The sequence below is a fragment of the Anolis sagrei genome, chromosome 7 (assembly GCF_037176765.1).
Source record: "Anolis sagrei isolate rAnoSag1 chromosome 7, rAnoSag1.mat, whole genome shotgun sequence".
NCBI lineage: Eukaryota > Metazoa > Chordata > Lepidosauria > Squamata > Dactyloidae > Anolis > Anolis sagrei.
The window spans coordinates 40,402,454-40,424,475 of NC_090027.1; the positions used below are offsets into that span (position 1 = coordinate 40,402,454).

At 44.9% G+C, this 22,022-nt stretch overlaps 1 protein-coding gene across 1 annotated transcript; it reads left to right on the forward strand.

Moving 5' to 3' along the window:
* Window positions 1-627: 627 nt before the first annotated feature.
* On the forward strand, window positions 628-20,710 carry DLAT (dihydrolipoamide S-acetyltransferase). The gene is made up of 14 exons (XM_067470799.1): window positions 628-1,019; window positions 3,049-3,150; window positions 3,448-3,572; window positions 5,797-5,962; window positions 8,874-9,000; window positions 9,834-10,018; window positions 10,108-10,246; window positions 10,332-10,399; window positions 12,405-12,509; window positions 12,587-12,694; window positions 13,899-14,014; window positions 15,767-15,929; window positions 16,164-16,300; window positions 19,142-20,710. The coding sequence occupies exons 1-14, from the start codon at window positions 765-767 to the stop codon at window positions 19,269-19,271; spliced, it is 1,926 nt and encodes a 641-aa protein (XP_067326900.1). The 5' UTR covers window positions 628-764; the 3' UTR covers window positions 19,272-20,710.
* Window positions 20,711-22,022: the final 1,312 nt, after the last annotated feature.

Sequence of the window (22,022 nt, forward strand, 5' to 3'; positions counted from 1 at the left end):
GATCCCTCTTGTCCTTTGCTGAACGGAGCATTGGTTGGATTTTCTTGGTGGGTCTGTAGATAGTTTGTATGTTGTATCTCCTCCTCAGCTTCCCTCTACGGTCAGTGGTTCCCTTGATGTATGGCAAGAACACTTTTCCTCTGGGTGGGTCTTGGTCTCGACTCTTGTGGCTTGTTCTCGGTCTTGCAGCTCTTCTGTCTGAAGTGGAGTATCCATGCTGGACCACACCAACAACCACCGTGTCAGGCGACACAGAGAAGCCATTGAAATCCACAAGCATGTGGACAATTTCAACAGAAAGGAGGAAACCATGAAAACGAACAAAATCTGGCTACCAGTATTAAAAAACTCTAAAATTACAACAGCAAAACAGCAGAGAGGAAACAAACAAGGACATCTAATCACCTCTCAACAAAAGATTGCTTCAGGCAAAATACATAAATATCAACAGTCTTGTGTAGCAATGGCCCTAGTGTCAACAGTTGCTTTGGCGCGTGCGCAGAAAAGCCCTCCGCCAGCCGCGCCTGAAAGGCACAGGGAGGGCGCGGCTTCCGCGCATGCGCCTGGAAGACTCGGGAAGCCCCGCCCACCTCTCCTTGGTTCCTTTACGGCCCCCTGTTTTTGCGGCAGTGTCGTGCGCCCTCTGCTTCTTTCCGGGAGGCACAGCCAGAGAGACAGGAGAGGGAGGTCAGTTAGAGAGCGGAGGCGGCGAAGGAAGCAAGGCAGGCGAGGGCCGGGCGTGGGCCTAGTCGCCGAGGGGAGCGATGTGGCGGGCGCTGGCCAGGCGCGTGGCCCGGCAGTGCGCGGCCCCGAGGCGGGCGGGGGCGAGCGCGGGGGAGAGGGCGCGGGGCCGCGCTTGGGCCCACCACCAGGCCTCTGCCTCCGCCTCCTCCTCGGCCTTCTCTTCGCCTCCTTGGGGCGGGACGGCGCTGCTGCTTCTCCCTCGAGCCGGAGCCAAGACAGCCGGGCCTCAGGCCGCCCCTTCCCGGCCCTGGAGCACCTACCCGACCCACCAGAAGGTGACACTTGGGGGCTCTTCTGAGGGGGAAAGGGGGCCAAAGACGATATTGACATTTGAGAGCAGGCATGGGCCAGCTTGGCCCCCCCCCTCCAAGCAAAACAGCAGAAGGAAAACAATCAGCTAATCACCTCTCAACAAAAGATTGCCCCAGGCACTGCCAGGCCATCCAATACTAATCAAGGTGGTCAGTTGAGACATTCACACGCATTCCAGGCAGGAAACAACGAGGGCCAGCTAACACCTCCCAAGCAAGGATTCCCCCAGGCAGTAAGAAGCCAGACCTTGAAACTGCTAGGCCATTAAATGCTAATCAAGCTGGCCAGTGGCAACATTCATGCTTGCTTCAAGCAGACAAGACATTGGGTTGTTGTAGGTTTTTCCGGGCTATATGGCCATGTTCTGGAGGCAATTTTTTCTCCTGACGTTTCGCCTGCATCTATGGCAAGCATCCTCAGAGGTAGTGAGGTCTGTTGGAACTAGGAAAATGGGTTTATATATCTGTGGAAAGACCAGGGTAATGTTTCAGCTGATCACCTTGATTTGCATTCAATGGCCTGGAAGCGCCTGGGGGTAATCTCTTGTTGAGAGTGATTTTATGTGCCTGTTTGTTTCCCCTCTGTTGTTTTGCTGTTGTAATTTTAGAGTTTTTTTAATACTGGTAGCCAGATTTTGTTCATCTTCATGGTCTCTTCCTTTCTGTTGAAATTGTCCACATGCTTGTGGATTTCAATGGCGTCTCTGTGTAGTCTGACATGGTGGTTATGAGAGTGGTCCAGCATTTCTGTGTTCTCAAATACTATGCTGTGTCCAGGCTGGTTCATCAGGTGCTCTGCTATGGCTGACTTCTCTGGTTGAAGTAGTCTGCAGTGCCTTTCATGTTCCTGGATTCGTGTTTGGGCAATGCTGCTGCGTTTGGGGGTCCCTACGGAGACTTCTTGGCCACAGCTGCATGGTACATGGTAGACTCCTGCAGAGGTGAGAGGATCCCTCTTGTCCTTTGCTGAACGTAGCATTTGTTGGATTTTCTTGGTGGGTCTGTAGATCGTTTGTATGTTGTGTTTCCTCATCAGCTTCCCTCTGTGGTCAGTGGTTCCCTTGATGTCTGGCAGGAACAATTTTCCTCTGGGTGGATCTTCATCTTTACTCTCGTGGCTTGTTTTTGGTCTTGCAGCTCTTCTGATGTCTGAGGTGGAGCCTCCATTGGCCTGGAGAGCCCAGTTGAGGTGGTTCAGTTCATCTTGGAGGAGGTGGGGTTCGCCCTATAGCACGAAAAAACCCACAAGTACCTAGTGATTCCAGCCATGAAAGCCTTTGACAAGACAAGACATTATTCCACGGGTATACAAACCCCACTTGCCTCGTTTCCTACAGTCCTCACAACCTCAGAGGATGCCTGCCATTGATGTGGGCAAAACGTCAGAAGAGAATGCTTCTGGAACATGGCCTGGAAAACTCACAGTTTTTGCAGTTTAGTAAATTTTCCCCATGTTTTTATGATAGTCCCAATTAGGAAATGACATTTACAACACAGGAACAAAAATTGTGTTGTGTAGTGTAATCCATTGCCTGGTTCTGGGCAATGCAGTTCAAGGAGGAAGGAGTCTGGAGAAAGGTCACGCAAATGACAGAAAGTTTGTAAACCCTGCATCCCCCTGAGGAGAGGCTTAAGGAGTTGGGGATGTTTAGCTTGGAGAAGAGAAGGTTGAAAGAGGATGCGATGGCTATGTTTTGGTGTTGAAAAGTAGGAAGAAACAGGCTTCCTTTCTGCTGCTTCAGAGACTAGGACACAATGGAGTCGCGTATTCAAACTGCAGGAAAAGAGATTCCACTTAAACATTAGGAAGAGTTTCCTGATAATGGCATTCAGCGGTGGAATATGCTTCTACCTGGGAATCCTATTTTAAGCAGAGGCTGGATGGCCCTCTGTTAGGAGGGCCTGGGTGTGTCTTTGTTCCTGGAAGAAGGGGTTGAAATGTGTGGCCTTTGGGGTTCCAACTTTCTCCCCTTGACCCCTTTCCCCTTTGCAGGTGCCTTTGCCCGCTCTCTCGCCCACAATGCAGATGGGGACCATCGCTCGGTGGGAGAAGAAGGAAGGCGACAAGATCTGCGAAGGGGACCTCATCGCAGAGGTAACCTGAACATGTTAGACCAGGTATGGGCAAACTTTGGCTCTCCTCCAGGTGTTTTGGACTTCAACTCCCACAATTCCTAACAGCCTACCCAACTCCCACAATTCCTAACAGTTTTGGACTTCAACTCCCACAATTCCTAACAGCCTACCGGCTGTTAGGAATTGTGGGGAGTTGAAGTCCAAAACACCTGGAGGAGAGCCAAAGTTTGCCCATGTCTGAGTTAAAGGGTCTCAATTTGCACCTGAGCATTAGCATTACAAAAGCTGTAACCACACTGCTTTTCTGCCTCTGAAGGTGGAGACAGACAAAGCAACCGTAGGGTTCGAAAGCCTCGAAGAATGTTACCTGGCTAAGATCCTGGTGCCAGAAGGAACGCGGGACGTCCCCATTGGAGCCATCATATGCATCACTGTCGACAAGTGAGTACAATCGGGAGCGTCTTTTGAAATATGCTTTGTTTACTACTCTTTATTTACATTTCTGACTCTTTTGAATAAGAGCCTCCCCAACTTCCTTCTGTTGAAGTTGAGGCTCCTTCTATTATTATTATTATTATTATTATTATTATTATTATGAGATACACAGGAGCGTCTTTTTTAGTGTGCTTTGTTTGCTACTCTTTGTTTACATTTCTGACTCTTTTCAATAAGAGCCTCCCCAACGTCCTTCTGTTGACGTTGAGGCTCCTTTATTATTATTATTATTATTATTATTATTATTATTATTATGAGATGCACGGGAGTGCCTTTTTAAATATGCTTTGTTTGCTACTCTTTGTTTACATTTCCGACTCTTTTCAATAAGAGCCTCCCCAACTTCCTTCTGTTGAAGTTGAGGCTCCTTCTTCTTTATTATTATTATTATTATTATTATTATTATTATTAGATACCCAACAAGATTATTCCACAGCAAACAAGATCACTCTGCTGGCTGTTGTATTGAATCACACATCGGACACTTCCCAAGTGTCTAGGACTATGTGATGTATTGGCAAATAATGTGTGCAGATCCTAGCAGGGTGGCTTTTTGCAGCTAACAGATGGTAATTTTGTCAACGCTTATTATTTTTAAGTACAGGCCAAGGTCTTTAGGCACTGCACCCAGTGTGCTGATCCCCACTGGGACTACCTTTAACTGATTTGTGCCAGAGTCTTAGCAGTTCGATCTTTAAATCCTTGTATTGTGCCAGCGTTTCCAGTTGCTTCTCTTCAATTCAGGCATCCTCAGAGGTTGTGAGGTCTGTTGGAAACTAAGCAAGTGAGGTTTATAAATCTGTGGAATGATGTCCAGGGTGGGAGGAAGAACTCCTGTCTGATTGATGCAGGTGTGAATGTTACAGTTGGCCACCTTGATTAGCATTGAAAAGCCTTGCAGCTTCAAAGCCTGGCTGCTTCCTGCCTGGGGGAGTCCTTTGTTGGGAGGTGTTACCTGGCCCTGATTGTTTCTTTCAATATTGCTAATGCTTCTTAGAAGTTTTCTAGAGAATCTTCAATTATTATTATTAATAGGTCATCAGTGAATGCTCTTGGTTAAAAATACCGTATATACTCGAGTATAAGCCGACCCGAATAGAAACCGGGGCACTTAATTTTACCACAAGAAAAAGGGGAAATAGATTGACGCGAATATAAGCCGAGGGTGGGAAATGCAGCAGCTACTGGTAAATTTCAAAATAAAAATAGATACCAATAAAATTATATTAATTTAGGCATCAGTAGGTTAAATGTTTTTGAATATTTACTTAAAACTGTAATTCAAGATAAGACTGTCCAACTCTGATTAAACCATTATTCTAACCTTCTTCAATGTAAATATGCTTACATATCCTTCTAATAATAATAAAATAGAGTATAATAATAATAATAGAGTAAAATAATGTAATAATAACAGCAATAATAGAGTAAAATAATCAATGTAATAACAACAACAACAACAACAACAACAACAACAACAACAAAGTAAAATAATAAATAACCTTGACTCAAGTATAAGCCGGGGAGACTTTTTCAGCCTAAAAAAAGGAATGAAAAACTAAGCTTACACTCGAGTATATACAGTACTTGATTTTTCATCCTCTAATATTTTCATTTTCCATTATTTTTCGAAGGAGTACTTCGAATACTAGTATAAATTGTGAGCTTGGGCAGCCTTGCCTTGTACCTTCGTGTATCATGCACTTCTTTGTTAATACTCTATTTATCACTGTTTATGCCTTTTGAATTTTACATATTTTTTCCCTAGTATTACGAATGTAATTTCCCAATTTACATTGTCACATGCCTTTTCTGTATCTAGAAATATCAGGGTGCTATTTTTTTCATTTTGTTTATCTTAAACCTATATTATTCTCCTCCCTTTGAAATATTATCTAGTCGTATTGTTATATTTGGTGACACTCTTCTAATGCATTATCTTTACAATTGACAATTGCCCCAATTATTTTTGTTGCTGTTTCTTGAAGGTGAGCAAAGATTTTGGCCTAATTTTTATCTTGTCCACCTTACTGTAATTGAAATACTGCAAAGGTCAGCCTTGCAGACCCCAAGAATGTCTTGATGGTGCATGCCAATGGTGCCGGAGGGTGCATTTACACCTTTACTATGTTGTCTCTGTGGCTCATGGTGCCTTCCTGCTTCCTCCTAGGCCCGAGCTTGTTGATGCCTTTAAGAGTTTCACTTTGGATGCTGCAGCCACTGCTCCTCCAGCCTCAGTGCCTCCTCCTTCTCCTCCTTCGGCGGCAGCGCCATCCACACCGGCATCTCAACCCTCCGCTCGGGCTCCAGGGAGCTCCTACCCTCCTCACATGCAGGTACGGTTACAGGCTTCTTATCACTCTTTTCTGCAGCATTTGTGTCCTTTATTGTTTAGTTTACATTGCCTTCAAATCTCACTCAATGCAAGCCATGATCCTCTGGAACACTTCCGCTGCCTTTTCTAAAACAACAACAACAACACCAAAGTAATAATGCATCACACAGTCCTAGACACTTGGGAAGTGTTCGACTTGTGATTTTTAGATACGAAATCCAGCATATAGATCTTGTTTCATGTGAAATATTGTGCTTTTTTGTCAGTAAAATAAATAATAATAATAATAATAATAATACCAATACAACAGCCAGCAGAGTGTCTGCTGTGGACTCCCTTGTTGTGTTTCAAATAATAATAATAATAACAATAATAATAACAATAATAATAATAATACATAACACAGTCCTAGAAGCTTGGGTAGTGTTTGACTTGTGATTTTTAGATACGAAATCCAGCATATAGGTTTTTTTTGCTATGACATACTGTGCTTTTGTGTCAGTAAAATAATAATAATAATAATAATACCAATACAACAGCCAGCAAAGTGATCTTGTTTGCTGTGGACTCATCTTGTTGTTTTTCAAATAATAATAATAATAATAATAATAATAAAATGCATCACACAGTCCTAGATGCTTGGAAAGTGTTCGACTTGTTTTTGTTTTTTTGTTTTTTGGATACGAAATCCAGCATATAGATCTCGTTTGCTGTGAAATATTGTGCTTTTGTGTCAGTAAAATAATAATAATACCAATACAATAAACCAGACATCACGATTGTGGAAAAGAAAAAAGTTTGGATTATTGATGTTTCAATACCTGGTGACAGACAGTCGCATTGAGGAAAAACAACAGGAAAAACTCAGCCGCTATCAAGACCTCAAAATCAAACTGCAAAGGCTCTGGCATCAACCAGCACAGGTGGTCCCAGGGGTCATTGGCGCACTGGGTGCTGTGCCAAAAGATCTCAACTGGCATTTGGAAACAATAAACATTGACAAAATCACAATCTGTCAACTGCAAAAGGCCACCTGACTTGGATCTGCCCGCATCATTCAAAAATTCATCACACAATCCTAGACGCTTGGGAAGTGTTCGACTTGTGATTTTGTGATACGAAATCCAACATACAGATCTCATTTGCTGTGACATACTGGACTTTTGTGTCAGTAAAATAATAATAATTTATTTGTATTCAACCCTATCTCCCCAAGGGAGCTCAAGAAGGATTCCAACATACAATGGCAAACATTCAATGCCTCCATAAAAACACACAGATGCTGACCTAAAATCCTGGTAAAAAAAAACCCATATATGAAAGTAACATTAAGACCTAACATCAGTAAATTAAACCTAACTTCAATAAATTAAACTGCACATAGACAGCAAAATTATATAATGACATAAAATCTGAGCAAACTTCCATAATTAATTTACAACAGCCAACTAGCATTCACAAATCAGTGTGGGTTGGTTTTGTAGTCGAAAGATGGTCATTGGGCTGGCATGGACTAAGAGATCCCAGATGCAGAATAGTTCTCAATCAGAGGAAATGATCACTCATTATCTAATCCTCCTCCTCTCCAAAAATAGGTCTTCAGTTGTTTTTTGAAGGAGAGGAGGAGGGGACAGCTTTATTTTTTTTAGGGAGGGAATTCCAGAGGTGGGGGGCAGCCACAGAGAAGGTCCTGTCTCTCGATCCCACCAGCCGTACTTGGGATGGGGGTGGGACTGAGAGTAGGGCCTCCTCCTTTGACCACAGTGCCTGGACTGGTTTGTAAGAGGAGGTGCGAAGTGGGGTGAAATGTTAATGATTTGGGACAGTTGGCAAGTGAGGGTGGATAGGGGCAACTCGAGGGGTTCTCCTGGTTGATTCTGCATCTCCCCAAAGAACGCAAGAGCTATCTCTTTTGGCAACAGGTCCTATCTGGTCAATTTTAACTTGTGAATTTTAACCTGCATTTTCTCAGTTAATTTTAATCTGCATTTTACCTGTGTGTATTTGTTATATGTATTTTTATAGTGTTTTACCCGGCTTTGAGTTGCAAGGAAAGGCGGGAAATAATAATAATAATAATAATAATAATAATAATAATAATAATTATTGACATACGTTGAGAATTGATTATGCTGAGCAGAAGAGGGAACCCTTTGGATGCCATTTGTACCCCTGTCGTTCCAGCTTTGCATAAAGAAGGCGCATCAGAGTTGCATGAGCATTGCTGGGCTAGCTTTTGGATTTGTGAGGTTGTTGGTGCTGGATTTTCAGCAATGCAATAATAAAAGTATTGCATAATAGTTGCACTTTTCCCCTTTTTATCAATAAAGGGGGTACGCCTATTATGTGAGGAAAAATTATAGGTTTTTTTTAAAATAAAAACTATAGAGCCATTTGAGGCTGATTTTTCCTTCTTTCTCTGAAAAGGCAGTTTAAACTACTAAAACGGAGGTATCTGAAGCTCCACTCTTCTCTCTTTTTTCCTTCCTCCAAAATTGGAATGGGGTTCTTTGGAGAAAGGAGGGAAGAGGGAAGATCAGAGTTCCAGAGACCTCCTTTTCAGGTTTTTTTATGCTGCCTTAAGACCTTGGAAGAAGGAGAAAGGAGAGAAGAGTTTGAGCTTCAGAGATCTCCATTTTGTGGTTTTTCACCTGCCTTGTCTTCGGAGAAAGAAGGAAGAAAGGGAGAATTGGTCTCAAATGGAGTGCGATTATTATGTGAGGAAAACAAAAAAAATTATAATTTTTGGCACCCCAAAAAGTTGGGGTGTGACTATTATGCAGTAGCGACTGTTGTGTGAGGAAAACAAAAAATACCGTTTTTAGTGCACAAAAAAGTAAGCGTATTGCTATTATGCGGTGGCGACTATTGTGCGATGAAATCTGGTGTATGGTGTTCCCTCGTTCCCCTAGATTGTTCTCCCTGCCCTCTCCCCGACCATGACAATGGGCACCGTTCAGAGATGGGAGAAGAAATTGGGTGAAAAGCTGAGCGAAGGAGACCTCTTAGCAGAAATTGAGACGGACAAAGCGACGATAGGTGAGAAGCCTTCTGGATTGAGGGAGGAGGGTGAAAGAGACTCCCATGGCTGCCTGATAGCCTGGGCTGATACTCATTCCCATTCTACTTCCCAGTACATATCTATGTTTTTTGAATGAAGCTCAGGTTGAGATAGTGGGGAGTCTCAAAACTTTTAGGGAAAAAATGACATTCATAACCTTTTTGAAAAGGAAAAATGAAGTTATATCCTGGGTTGTTGTAGGTTTTTTTCGGGCTATATGGCCATGTTCTAGAGGAATTCTCTCCTGACGTTTTACCTGCATCTATGGCAAGCATCCTCAGAGGTAGTGAGGTTAGAAAATTAACAAACAAATAGTGAATGCTTGGAAGGTTGCTGTTTCCAAACAAAACCACCCTAAAAGCCAGCAAACGAAGTCCTCCAGATTTGGTTCTCCATGGATGTGAAGCTTTCCTCAGTCCGTGGGCTGTTGTAGGTTTTTTCGGGCTATATGGCCATGGTCTAGAGGCATTCTCTCCTGACGTTTCGCCTGCATCTATGGCAAGCATCCTCAGAAGTAGTGAGACCTCACTATCTCTGAGGATGCTTGCCATAGATGCAGGCGAAACGTCAGGAGAGAATGCCTCTAGACCATGGCCATATAGCCCGAAAAAACCTACAACAGCCCAGTGATTCCGGCCATGAAAGCCTTCGACAATACATTTCCTCAGTCCCTTTGCTTCTGCTTGTCCCATTTCCAGATTAGTATATCTCCCAGCCTGTGTGTAGAGTAAGATCACCAAGCCTAGAAATGTGGCCTCAGTTGTGCCTCCTTCCTCGGTTATTCGGAATTCCTTTTCTCTCTTGTTGCAAGGCTTTGAAGTGCAAGAAGAAGGCTATCTGGCGAAAATCTTAGTGGCAGAAGGCACAAGGGATGTACCTTTGGGAACGCCGTTGTGCATCATCGTGGAGAGAGAGTCGGACATCGCCGCCTTTGCAGACTACAGAGATGCCGGAGTGGCCGAGATCAAACCTCCAGCGCCGCCACCACCCACTCCTGTATGTACAACTCCAGGGTTTGCACACGTGGGTTGTTTGTTTCTGTGATGGGAAAGAAAAGTGTTGATCTTCTCATCCTTTTTTTCTAGACGGCAGGCGCAGTCGCTTCTCCTCTTTCTCCGCCGCAGCCTGCATCTAAAGGCCCCATGCATAAAGGGAGAGTGATAGCCAGCCCCTTGGCCAAAAAACTGGCCTCAGAGAAGGGAATTGATCTTTCGCAGGTGAAAGGTGAGTGAGCCTCCATCGTCCCATCTGTCGCTCACTTGGTTGGTGGATGTTTGAACTATTGTTCCTTCCTGCATCTCGCCACCAGGTACGGGACCCGATGGAAGGATAACCAAGAAGGACATTGACTCATTTGTGCCATCCAAAGTAGCCCCGGTAAGTCAAAACAGAGGTCAAAGCAATCTCTTGGGGCTGTTGTAGTTGGTTGAGAAGTACATAGCCCCTTCACGCAAAGGGACGCGAATGTTCCACGTGTTTTATTTTCCATTATGTTATTTTGTACTGTTTATTTTACTTGATTGGTTTGTTTATTTTATTCTGATGTTATTTTGTTGTTTATATTTTATGTTGCTGTAATGTATTGCTGGGCTTGGCCTCATGTAAGCCACTCCGAGTCCCCTTTGGGAAGATGGTGACGGAGTATAAATAAATTATTATTATTATTATTATTATTATTATTATTATTATTATTTGAAACACAACAAGATGAGTCGACAGCAGACACTTTGCTGGCTGTTGTATTGGATCACACATTGGACACTTCCCTAATGTGTAGGACTGTGTGGTGTACCAGCGAATAATGCGTGCAGATCCCAGTAAGGTGGCCTTTTGCAGCTGGCAAATGGTAATTTTGTCAGCGCCAGTTGTGTTTAAGTGCAGGCCAAGGTCTTTAGGCACTGCACCCAGTGTGCCGATCACCACTAGGACAACCTTGACTGGGTTGTGCCACAGTCTTTGCAATTCTCATATCGTGTCAGCTTTTCCAGTTGTTTCTTGTCAATCCTGCTGTCACCTGGGATTGCGACATTGACGATCCATACTTTGTTTTTTAACACAATTGTGAGGTCGGGAGTATTATGCTCCAAAACTCTGTCTGAATCCAGAAGTCCCAGAGGAGTTTGGCCTATTCATTCTCTGTAACTTTTTCCGGCTTGTGATCCCACCAGTTCTTTGTCGCAAGCAAATGGTGTTTGTGGTACAAGTTCCAATGAATCATTTGAGCAAGGGTGTTGTGCCTCTGCTTGTAGTCTGTCTGCGCGATCTTCTTGTAGCAGTTGAGGATGTGATCTATTGTTTCATCTGCTTCCTTGCAGAGCCTACATTTGGGATCTGTTGTCGACTTTTCAATTCTGGCTATTATTATTATTATTATTATTATTATTGGACGGGAAGTGTGGTGGAGGCTTTTAAACAAAGGCTGGATGGCCATCTGGAGAGCTTTGATGGTGCTTTTTGCGCCTGGCAAAAGAGGGTTGGACTGGATGGCCCTTGGGGTCTCTTCCAACTCTAAAAGTGTTATCAGATCCTATGATCCAATACTTCTGTGTTGGTGCCTATTGAACATTTTCCTTCATTGATGAATTTTATCTTTGATGTCTCAGACATAGTTGCGCCTTCTCAGGCAACCTCTGAGGATGTCTGCCATAGATACAGGTGAAACGTCAGGAGATAATGCTTCTAGAACATCACCATATAGCTTGAAAAACATACAACAACCCAGTGTTTAGAGTGGCTTATAGGTCTTCTTCTGAATGTGCACAGACTATGTTATCATCGACATATTAGATTTCTATAAGTGTGGTGTGAATATAGACTTCCGCTGACTTTTCAGATAGAATTCTAGAATAGATTCAGTGCTTCTGTTGGAAAAGTGAAAGGATGTGTAATTATGCCCCGAGAAACCCACAAAGGATTTCCTTATCGTCACCATTGAACAAGCATCTTTGAGAGTGCATTTTGACCATATAGGTATAGAATAGAGATTGGTTGACCAAGGCTTAGCTAAAGAATAGCAATCTGTAGACGAAGGTGTAGGCATCCCCATTGCTGCTCCCTTTGTCCTCCCTTCATGCTCGCCGGAAGTCCCTTTGCCAACTTCCTCAAGCCCCTCCTATTGAAAAATGCTACCTTCAGTCACAAAAAAAGTAAACGGAATAGCACTTCTCTTGACTCCTTTCTTGGCAATTCTTGTAACCAAAGTGCTTTCCTGCCCTTTTGGAGTGTGGTGGAGGCTCCTTCTTTGGAAGCTTTTAAACAGTGGCTGGATGGCCATCTGTCAGGGGTGCTTTGAATGTGATTTTTCTACTTCTTGGCAGAATGGGGTTGGAGTGGATGGCCCTCGAGGTCTCTTCCAACTCAAGGATTCTATGATTTTATCTAGGCCCGGGCAGCAGAACCCACTCCTATGGCAGCGCCAGCAGCAACGCCGGCTGCAGCCGCCCCACCAGGAGTCTTTACGGATATTCCCATCAGCAATATTCGCAAGGTAAGGCCTTACCCTTCTCACTTGCTAATGGCCAGTAACTCTTCAGGGTCTGAATAAATGCATGTGTTTCCCTGCAGGTCATTGCCCAGCGTTTGATGCAGTCCAAACAAACGATACCTCACTATTACCTCTCCATCGATGTCGACATGGGAGACATATTGGTGCTAAGAAAAGAACTCAACCAGGTAATGTGCATCGTGGAGGGTCGCAGTGGATATTCCGTAAAAGAGAATTTTGGCCTCTTGTCTCATCGGTTTCCCAACCCTCTTTCAATGATTTGTTTCCCCCTTTCAAGTTGTCAACATCTGAGCCTGTTACGTACTGTGCCTCCTCATCACGGATGTCCCAGCTCTGTCGAGGCTTGCATCTGTTCCTCTAGAACACAGAATTTGTAACTTGAGACGAAAGACTGTAGGGCGGAGAGGCATATCTGTAGAAGCGGATGGGTTTCATACCCCTGGGAGAAGAGCGGTGTGCTCTCATTAGGACAGAAGGGCAGGAGAAAGCACATGATGCTTGAACCGAAATCCCTCCCCTTCCCCCATTTTGAGAACTTGGCTTAGGAGAACCATAGAATCATAGAGTTGCCATGCACAAAAAGCACAATCAAAGCTCTCCCAACAGATGGCCATTCAGCCTCTGTTTAAACGCCTCCAAATAAGGAAACTGCACCAGATTCTGAGGCAGAGAGTTCCCACTGATTAAGGAATCATAGAATCATAAAGTTGGAAGAGACCTCATGGGCCATCCAGTCCAACCCCATTCTGCCAAAAAGCAGAAATATTGCATTCAAAGCACCCCCGACAGATGGCCATCCAGCCTCTGTTTAAAAGCTTCCAAACAAGGAGCCTCCACCACACTCCGGGGCAGAGAGTTCCACTGCTGAACAGCTCTCACAGTCAGGAAGTTCTTCCTCATGTTCAGATGGAATCTCCTTTCTTGTAGTTTGAAGACATTGCTCCACGCGTCCTAGTCTCCAGGGAAGCAGAAAACAGGCTTGCTCCCTCCTCCCTGTGGCTTCCTCTCACATATTTATACACGGCTATCATATCTCCTCTCAGCCTTCTCTTCATCAGGCTAAACATGTCCAGCTCCTTAAGCCGCTCCTCATAGGGCTTGTTCTCCAGACCCTTGATCATTTGAGTCACCCTCCTCTGGACACATTCTAGCTTGTCAATATCTCTCTTGAATTGTGGTGCCCAGAATTGGGCACAATATTCCAGGTGTGGTCTAACCAAGACAGAATAGAGGGGTAGCATGACTTCCCTAGATCTAGACACTAGGCTCCTATTGATGCAGGCCAAAATCCCATCAGGAAGCGTCATTTGGGAAAGCCATTTCCCCGTCCTTTGATCTGTTATGTCTTTGCTGCCTGTCTTGTCTTCGCAGGAGATGCCCCAGAACACGAAGCTCTCCGTCAACGACTTCATCATCAAGGCTTCGGCCCTGGCGTGCATGAAGGTGCCGGAAGCCAACTCCTCCTGGCTGGACACCGTCATTCGGCAGTGCGTAGGCTCTCTTAAAAATTCAGTATCTCTTTCCACTAACCGATAGCCACACGTAAGCACACGCAGGCGCTTCTGGAGAGCGCACCAGGTGCCATTGATTATCCCACTTGTTTAAATTGAATGCAATAAGCAGTCGGTGGCATTGCCTTATTGGAGAAGGCTGGATTTCCATGTGAGAAAGTCTTCCAGATTTCTAATTTAAACATTAATTTCATTCTCTCTCCCCCACCCCCAAATATATAACAGACTATCATATGTGTGTGTGCGTGTGCGTGTATACACACACACATATAATTGTGTGTATATACACACACATACACACACACACATATATATATATATGATTGTGGAGGAAGATAAAGTGTGTGTGTGCATGTGTGTGTGTGTGTGTGTATATATATATATATATGAATGATGTATATTTGAAGGTGTGTGTGTGTGTGTGTGTGTGTGTGTGTGTGTGTGTATATATATATATATATATATATATATATATGGGGCGTGTGTGTGTGATTGTATAATTTGGGGGGGAGGCAGGATTACATAAATATGTAGATAAATATGTGTGTTGCTGTGAGTCTTCTGGGCTGCCTAGCCATGTTCTAGAAGCATTCTCTTCTAACATTTTCCCACATCTGTGGCAGGCATCCTCAGAAGTTGTGAGGTCTGTTGGGAACTAGGCAAGTGAGGTTTATATGACTGTGGAATGATTTCCAAGGTGGGAGAAAGAACTCTTGAATGTTTGAGGCAGGTATGAATGTTGCAATTGATCACTTTGATAGCCTTGCAGCTTCAAGGCTTGGCTGCTTCTTGCCTGGGGGAATCCCTTTTTTGAGAGGTGTTTACCTGGCCCTATTTGTTTCTTCTCTGGAGTTCCCCTGTTTTCAGTGTGTTCCTTTTTATTTACTGTCCCAATTTTAGAGTTTTTATTAATACTGGTAGCCAGATTGTGTCCCTTTTCATTGTTTCCTCTTTTATGTTGAAATTGTGCACATGCTTGTGGATTTCAGTGGCTTCTCTGTGTAGCCTGACATGGTGGTTGTGAGAGTGGTCCAGCATTTCTGTGTTCTCAAATAACCTGCTGTGTCCTGGCTGGTTCCTCAGGTGCTCTCCTATGGCTGATTTCTCTGGTTGAGTTAGTCTGCAGTGCCTTTCATGTTCCTTGATTCGTGTTTGGGCAATGCTGCTGCGTTTGGTGGTCCCTCTGTAGACTTGTCCACAGCTGCATGGAATATGGTAGACTCCTGCAGAAGCGAGAGGATCCCTCTTGTCCTTTGCTGAACGTAGCATTTGTTGGATTTTCTTGATGGGTCTGTAGATAGTTTGTATGTTGTGTTTCCTCATCAGCTTCCCTATGTGGTCATTGGTTCCCTTGATGTATGGTAAGAACACTTTCCTTCTGGTGGATCTTTGTCTTGACTCTCGTGGCTTGTTCTTGGTCTTGCAGCTCTTCTGATGACTCTGACAGAGTCTCCAAATATTTGTGTGCTTTTGATAGTGCTTTTATGATAGTTTGTTGTATAGGTTTGGGATATGTGCGTATATAAACACAGAGAGATAGATAGTTTCTGTTCCTCCATCCCCAAAAAAGTATACAATACAATATCTATTGACTAAGCTCTTAAGGGGGGTATTTAATTTTGGGGGACATCCTGTATTTGTATGCGGGGGAAAGGAATTCAAGAGGCCATATATGGGTTGGACCGGATGGCCCTTGGAGTCAACCTCCAACTCCTTTTTGCTTTCTAGGAACCACGTTGTTGACGTCAGCGTTGCAGTCAGCACCCCGGCCGGACTGATCACCCCGATTGTATTTAATGCGCACACCAAGGGCCTGGCTTCCATCAACCAAGATGTCGTGACCTTGGCAGCCAAGGCTCGGGAAGGCAAGCTCAAGCCCCATGAATTTCAGGTTAGGAGACAGTAAAGTAGCCAAAACAAAAGTCATTTGCAAACTTTGACCCTCCCTCCAGGTGTTTTGGACTTCAACTCTCACAATTCCAGCAGCCGGTAGGCTGTTAGGAATTGTGGGAGTTGAACTCCAAAACACCTGGATTCCTACTGGCTGTTAGGAATTGTGGGAGTTGAAGTCCAAAACAGCTGGAGGGAGGGCCAAAGAATTGCCGTAACACCTCTTTCCTTCCAGGGAGGAACTTTCACGGTCTCGAACTTAGGAATGTACGGCATTAAGAACTTCTCCGCCATCATCAACCCGCCCCAGGCTTGCATTTTGGCCGTCGGGGGCTCCGAGCAGAGGTTGGTCCCAGCAGACAATGAAAAGGGGTGAGTATTTAGCATTTAGTTCCTCTTTCAAGGAGATTACGGAGTTCATCAAACACAGAAAGTCGACTATCAGCACTTATCATTAACTTGCACCTTTCTCCCTCTAGTTAGTTCTGAGATACTAATGCTTAAATACACAATCCCTTGAGATGAGCAAACTGAAGGCTTGTGGGATTTAAGTGTGTGTTTGGTTTTGTCAACCCTGGGTTCCTCTGATAGTATCAGCCATAGAGTTCAAGGGTGGATCACCTTGCTTGACTCAGAGAAGGACCCAGATTCACTCCCTGCTGCTGGCAGTGTGGACGATGGTTTTGCCTGTGTGACTTATTATTATTATTATTAACTTTATTTGTACCCCGCGAGCATCTCCCGAAGGACTCGATGCGGCTTACACAGGCCGAAGCCATAAAACACAATACAATACAGAACATAACAAATAATAATAACAAAGCAAATCAAAATTAAAAGCAAATCAAAATCAGAAATTAGCAAGACAGCAATAACAATACATCAAGACATATTAAAACTGGTTCGGCCGGCGAGAGGGGTACAAGGTAAAAGTGCTGATATGATAGGAGGGGCGTAGGAATTAAAGTACGGTGTGCAGCAAATGTTAATTGTGCTAAAGTGCTATTAGGACTTGGGATGGGGATTCCTAATCCGGGAAGGCACAACGGAACAACCAAGTTTTCAGATTCCTTCTGAAAACTGCTAGTGTGGGGGCCTGTCGGAGATCTTTTGGAAGGGCGTTCCAGAGTCGGGGGGCCGCCACGGAGAAGGCCCTGTCCCGTGTCCCCACCAAGCGCGCTTGCGACGTGGGTGGGATCACGAGCAGGGCCTCCCCAGATGATCGAAGCGAGCGTGTGGGTTCGTAGATGGAGATACGGTCACGCAGGTAGGGTGGTCCCAACCGTTTAGGGCTTTATAGGTGAGCACCTGCACCTTGAATTGGGCTCGGAAGATGAATGGCAGCCAGTGGAGCTCCTTAAACAGAGGGGTAGACCTCTCTTGATAATGAGCTCCAGTTAGCATCTTGGCTGCTGCACGCTGAACCAGTTGCAGTTTCCGAGCCGTCTTCAAGGGTAGCCCCACGTAGAGCGCATTGCAGTAATCCATTCTAGAGCTGACCAAGGCGTGGACCACCCCGGCCAGGTCAGCCTTCACGAGGTATGGTCTCAGTTGGCGCACGAGTCTCAGTTGCGCAAAAGCCCTCCCGGATACCGCCGACACCTGAGCCTCAAGTGTGAGCGAAGAATCCAAGAGGACACCCAGACTGCGGACCTGAGGCTTCAGGGGGAGTGTAACCCCATCCAACACAGGTGACCACCCTTAGTTGGAAGTGGCCTCCTGGACCATTGAGTCCAACCCTTTACTCAATGCAGGATCTCATCTTTTCAGTCCTGCCTTTTGAAGAAAACTAAACAGCTGTTGCTATACATTTTGGTCTCTGTTTTACACCCATCCCTAAACAGTGGATTGATTTGAAAACTAAACTACATTTGGTTGAGATCCTGCACTGAGAGATATATGTCTGGTCCACAGTTATGCATCCAGGAGCTTCTTCTTCAAACCCACTGTTTCATAGCACAGCCCCCCCCCCCCCCTAATAACTTAGATTCAAGATGGTGGATTCAACAGGGACAAAAGGGAAGTGATTAAGTGAAGAGGAAGTTGTGAGTGATTTAAATCAGTGTTCTTTAGAAAACTTCCAAGATACCCCTGGCTTATTTTTTTACTGAGGTTCTTGAACAATTTGTTTTTTACTGCCTTCGTTCCCTCCCTCCTGCTCTGTCCTTCCTTCTCTCCCTTCCTTCTCTCCTTCCTTTTCTCCCTTCTGTCCTTCCTTCCCTCTCTCCCTTCCTTCCCTCCTTCCTTCCTTCCTTCCCTCCTTCTCTCCCTTCTTCCTTCTGTGCTACCTTTCCCCTCTCCCCCCTTCTCTCCCTTCCCTCCTTCCTTGCTTCTCTCCCTTCCTTCCTGCCTTTCACCTCTCCTGCCTTCCCTCCCTTCTTTTCCTGCCTTTTCCCTCCCTCCCTCCTTCCTTCCTTTCTTTCTTTCTTTCTTTCTTTCCCTTCTTCCCTCCTCTCCCTTCTTTCTTTTCTCCTTCCTTCCCTCCCTCCCTCCTTCTCTTCCTCCCTTCCTCCCCTTCCCTCCTCCCCTTCCTTCCTTCCTTCCTTCCTTCCTTCCTTCCTTCCTTCCTTCCTTCCTTCCCTCCCTCCCTCCCTCCCTCCCTCCCTCCCTCCCTCCCTCCCTCCCTCCCTCCCTCCTTCTCCCCTTCTCCCTTCTCCCTTCTGTCCTACCTTACCTCTCTCCGTTCCCTCCTTCCTTGCCTCTCCCTTCTTTCCTGCCTTCCACCTCCTTCCCTCCCTCACTTCTTTCCTGCCCTTTCCCACTCCTTCTCTCCTTTCCTTTTCTCCTTCCTTCCATCTTTCCTTCTCCATCTTCATTCCTCCCTTCCTTATCTCCTCCCTCCCTTCTTTCCTTTCCTTCCTTCCTTCCTCCTCTCGGTTCTTCCTTTTCTCCTTCCTTCCGACCCTCTCTCCTTCCATACTTCCCTCCTTCCTACCTTCTCTTCCTCCTTTCCTCTCCTTCTCTCCCTCCTTTCCTCTCCTTCTCTCCCTTCTTCCTTCTGTCCTACCTTCTTTCCCTCCCTTCTTCCCTCTGTCTCTTCCTTCTTCCTTCCCTCCTCTATTTCCTTCCCTTCTTCCCCTCTCCCTCTTTCTCCCCTTCCGTCCTTTCTTCCTTCTTTTCCCTTTTCCCTTCTTGGTCATGGCCAGCAAACGACCTGTTGGGATGGGTCTTTCAGGGCTTCAGCTTCAGTGTCCTTTGCTTTTTCCTGCCCAGGTTTGCCACATCCAGCGTGATGTCGGTGACGCTGAGTTGCGACCACCGTGTGGTGGACGGAGCGGTGGGCGCGCAGTGGCTGGCCGAGTTCAAGAAGCTCCTGGAGAAGCCCTTCACCATGCTGCTATAATCCTCTCTCTCCCCCCAGGCTGCTGGGACTTCCTTGGGTCGCATCACTTCACTCTAAAAGACGCTATTTATACATACATATATATATTTAGGGTTTAGACTTTTAAACAAATGTCCCTTTCTTTATTTTTTAAAAAAATACCTATATCTAAATATATATATATTTGTGTGTCTGTGTGTGTGTATATATATATATATGCGCACACATGCACAGAGTTGCTGGTAATTTCTATTACCAGTTGTACAGGTTTCAATGGTTTGCAAAAGGCTTCCCGGAGCCGAGTGACAACTGCATTGTGCTTCCTCCAGTTTGCAAACTTTCCCCTTCTAAATAGGCCAAAGTGTTTGAAATCATGTGGAGAGGAACTCGTGCTTCCTTCCGGTCAAAGGAAGAGAGCCCCACCCGGCAGCGGAATGCTCCCCGACATCTCAAAAGGAGACGTATAAAAGCAGGGGAAAATAATATATTTTCATTTATTACATTTGGAATCTCCAGTTTAGCACAACAAGCAAACCTTGTTTGTGTGTTGTGTTCTCCTGGTGTCACAAAGAGGGGGCTAAAGCCAGCCTCCGCATTCCAGCTTGTTTTGTGGAGACTTATTTTTAAATAGCACTTTACTGTCACTGGGGAGGTTGTGGCAGAAACTAGATTGGAAACATTGCTGACAATACCCCCCTCCTTCTTTTTAGTGAACTTCCACAACAGCCATAAAACTTTAATTTTCTTCTCCAGCCAATACTGCTTAACTCCAAATAGATGTCTGTCTTCAAAGTTCAGACGAAATTAAAATATATCGAAACCCAATAGTCTTGAGATGCTGAATTACTCTTTATTTCCCGTTCAAATGAACAAGACGAGTTAGTTGTGACTGTTTGTGAAGTCCTCTTCATTTCAGATGGAAGTATAGATCCCTTTTCTTGGCACCAGGGCCATTGTTGTTGTCTTCCCCGCCCCAGCTTTTGTGAAAAAAAAACACAATTTCTTGGGGGACGTTGTAAATAGTGTAAAAAAAAAAACATTCAATTGCTCGAAGTGGGTTTTGTTTGCAATTGTCACCCGGATGAATTTACGGCGGCATCCACGATGGGAAATGCCTTCGTGGAAAACACTCCCCATGTTTGCTGTCCAGTTTGGGAAAAAAAGGATCATGGAATTGCGAAGTGACAGCGAGAGAAATCAGTATGCCCCAAGTAATTCTGTACCGTACGCATTACATTCAGTATTGTCTCTTTGTAAAGTTGTGCTACCCGGTAACACTAACAGGTGATATTCCAAGATTATTCTGTGGACATTCAATATTTTCTTTTCCTGAGACGTAACTGATGCGTTCCTGGTTTGGTTGGAGTTAGGCTTAACGTTTGCCGTCGTTGGCAAGGAACAAGTTGCACTTCAGATGTCCTGGAGATGCCAGGAGTGTTCCATTAAAGGTTTGAAACGAACCGCCCTGCGTTTCCTTGTCCCCAGTCTGACTTTCTTTGCGAAATGCTCAGCTTCTCCATTTCAGGGACCCAAACGTGACTGTTCCCTTTTCCTCTCGTGAGGAGAGTGTTGACACATGAGCTTGGCCTTTTGCGGCTTATTTTTAGAACACCAGTTAACTAAAGACCTGCAGTAAGTGTGTTTGTGTGCTCACTATCTATCTATCTATCTATCTATCTATCTATCTATCCATCCATCCATCCATCCATCCATCCATCCATCCATCCATCTCTCCTTCCTTCCTTCCTTCCTTCCTTCCTTCCTTCCTTCCTTCCTTCCTTCCTTCCTTCCTTCCTTCCTCCTTCCATCCATCCATCCATCCATCCATCCATCTCTCCATCCATCCATCCATCCATCCATCCATCCATCCATCCATCTCTCCTTCCTTCCTTCCTTCCTTCCTTCCTTCCTTCCTTCCTTCCTCCTTCCATCCATCCATCCATCCATCCATCTCTCCATCCATCCATCTATCCATCCATTCATCTACCTGTCTATCCATTTATCCATCCATCAGTACGTCCATTCATCCTTCTTTCTGTCTAGCCAGCCGTTCGTTCATCCATCTGTCCATTCGTCTTGTCTGTCTAGCCAACCACCCACCATTCCACCCATCCACGTGTCCATCTATGTATCCATCCATCTTTCTATCCATCCATTCATCTACCTGTCTATCCATCTATCTCTCCATCAGTCCATCCATTCATCCTTCTGTTTGTCCATCCATCCATACATCCACATGTCTATCCATCCATCTTTCTATCCATCCTTTCATCTACCTATCTATCCATCTACCCATCCAGCCACCTGTCTATTTATCCATCCATTCATCTACCTGTCTATCCACCCACACATCTAACTATTTATCTATCCATCTCCATCCATCCACATAATAAAAGGGAAAATCTGTATGTGTGTATGTGGCTGGGCTGTCCACTTACACCAATATTACTCAACTTGGGGGTCGGGACCCTGTGGGGATCGTGAGGGAGTGTCGGGTTGCCAAAGACTATCAGAAAACACAGTATTTTCTGTTGGTCATGGGGTTCTCTCTGGGAAGTTTGGCCCAATTCTATCGTTGGTGGGGTTCAGAATGCTCTTCCCAATTCTCTTGACAATTCCCAAATGTCAAGGTCTATTTTCCCCAAAGTCCACCAGATTCACATTTGGGCATATTGAGTATTCGTGCCAAGTTTGGTCCAAATCCATCATTGAGTCCACAGTTCTCTCTGGATATTGGTGAACTACAACTCCAAAACTCAAGGTCAATGCCCA

Bases quoted from the DNA above. Each gene is read 5' to 3' on its own strand.
- DLAT (XM_067470799.1), top strand. From the start codon at position 765: ATGTGGCGGGCGCTGGCCAGGCGCGTGGCCCGGCAGTGCGCGGCCCCG. The intron at 1,020-3,048 runs GTGACACTTGGG...TCCCCTTTGCAG, and splicing joins CCTACCCGACCCACCAGAAG to GTGCCTTTGCCCGCTCTCTC. The intron at 3,151-3,447 runs GTAACCTGAACA...CTGCCTCTGAAG, and splicing joins AAGGGGACCTCATCGCAGAG to GTGGAGACAGACAAAGCAAC.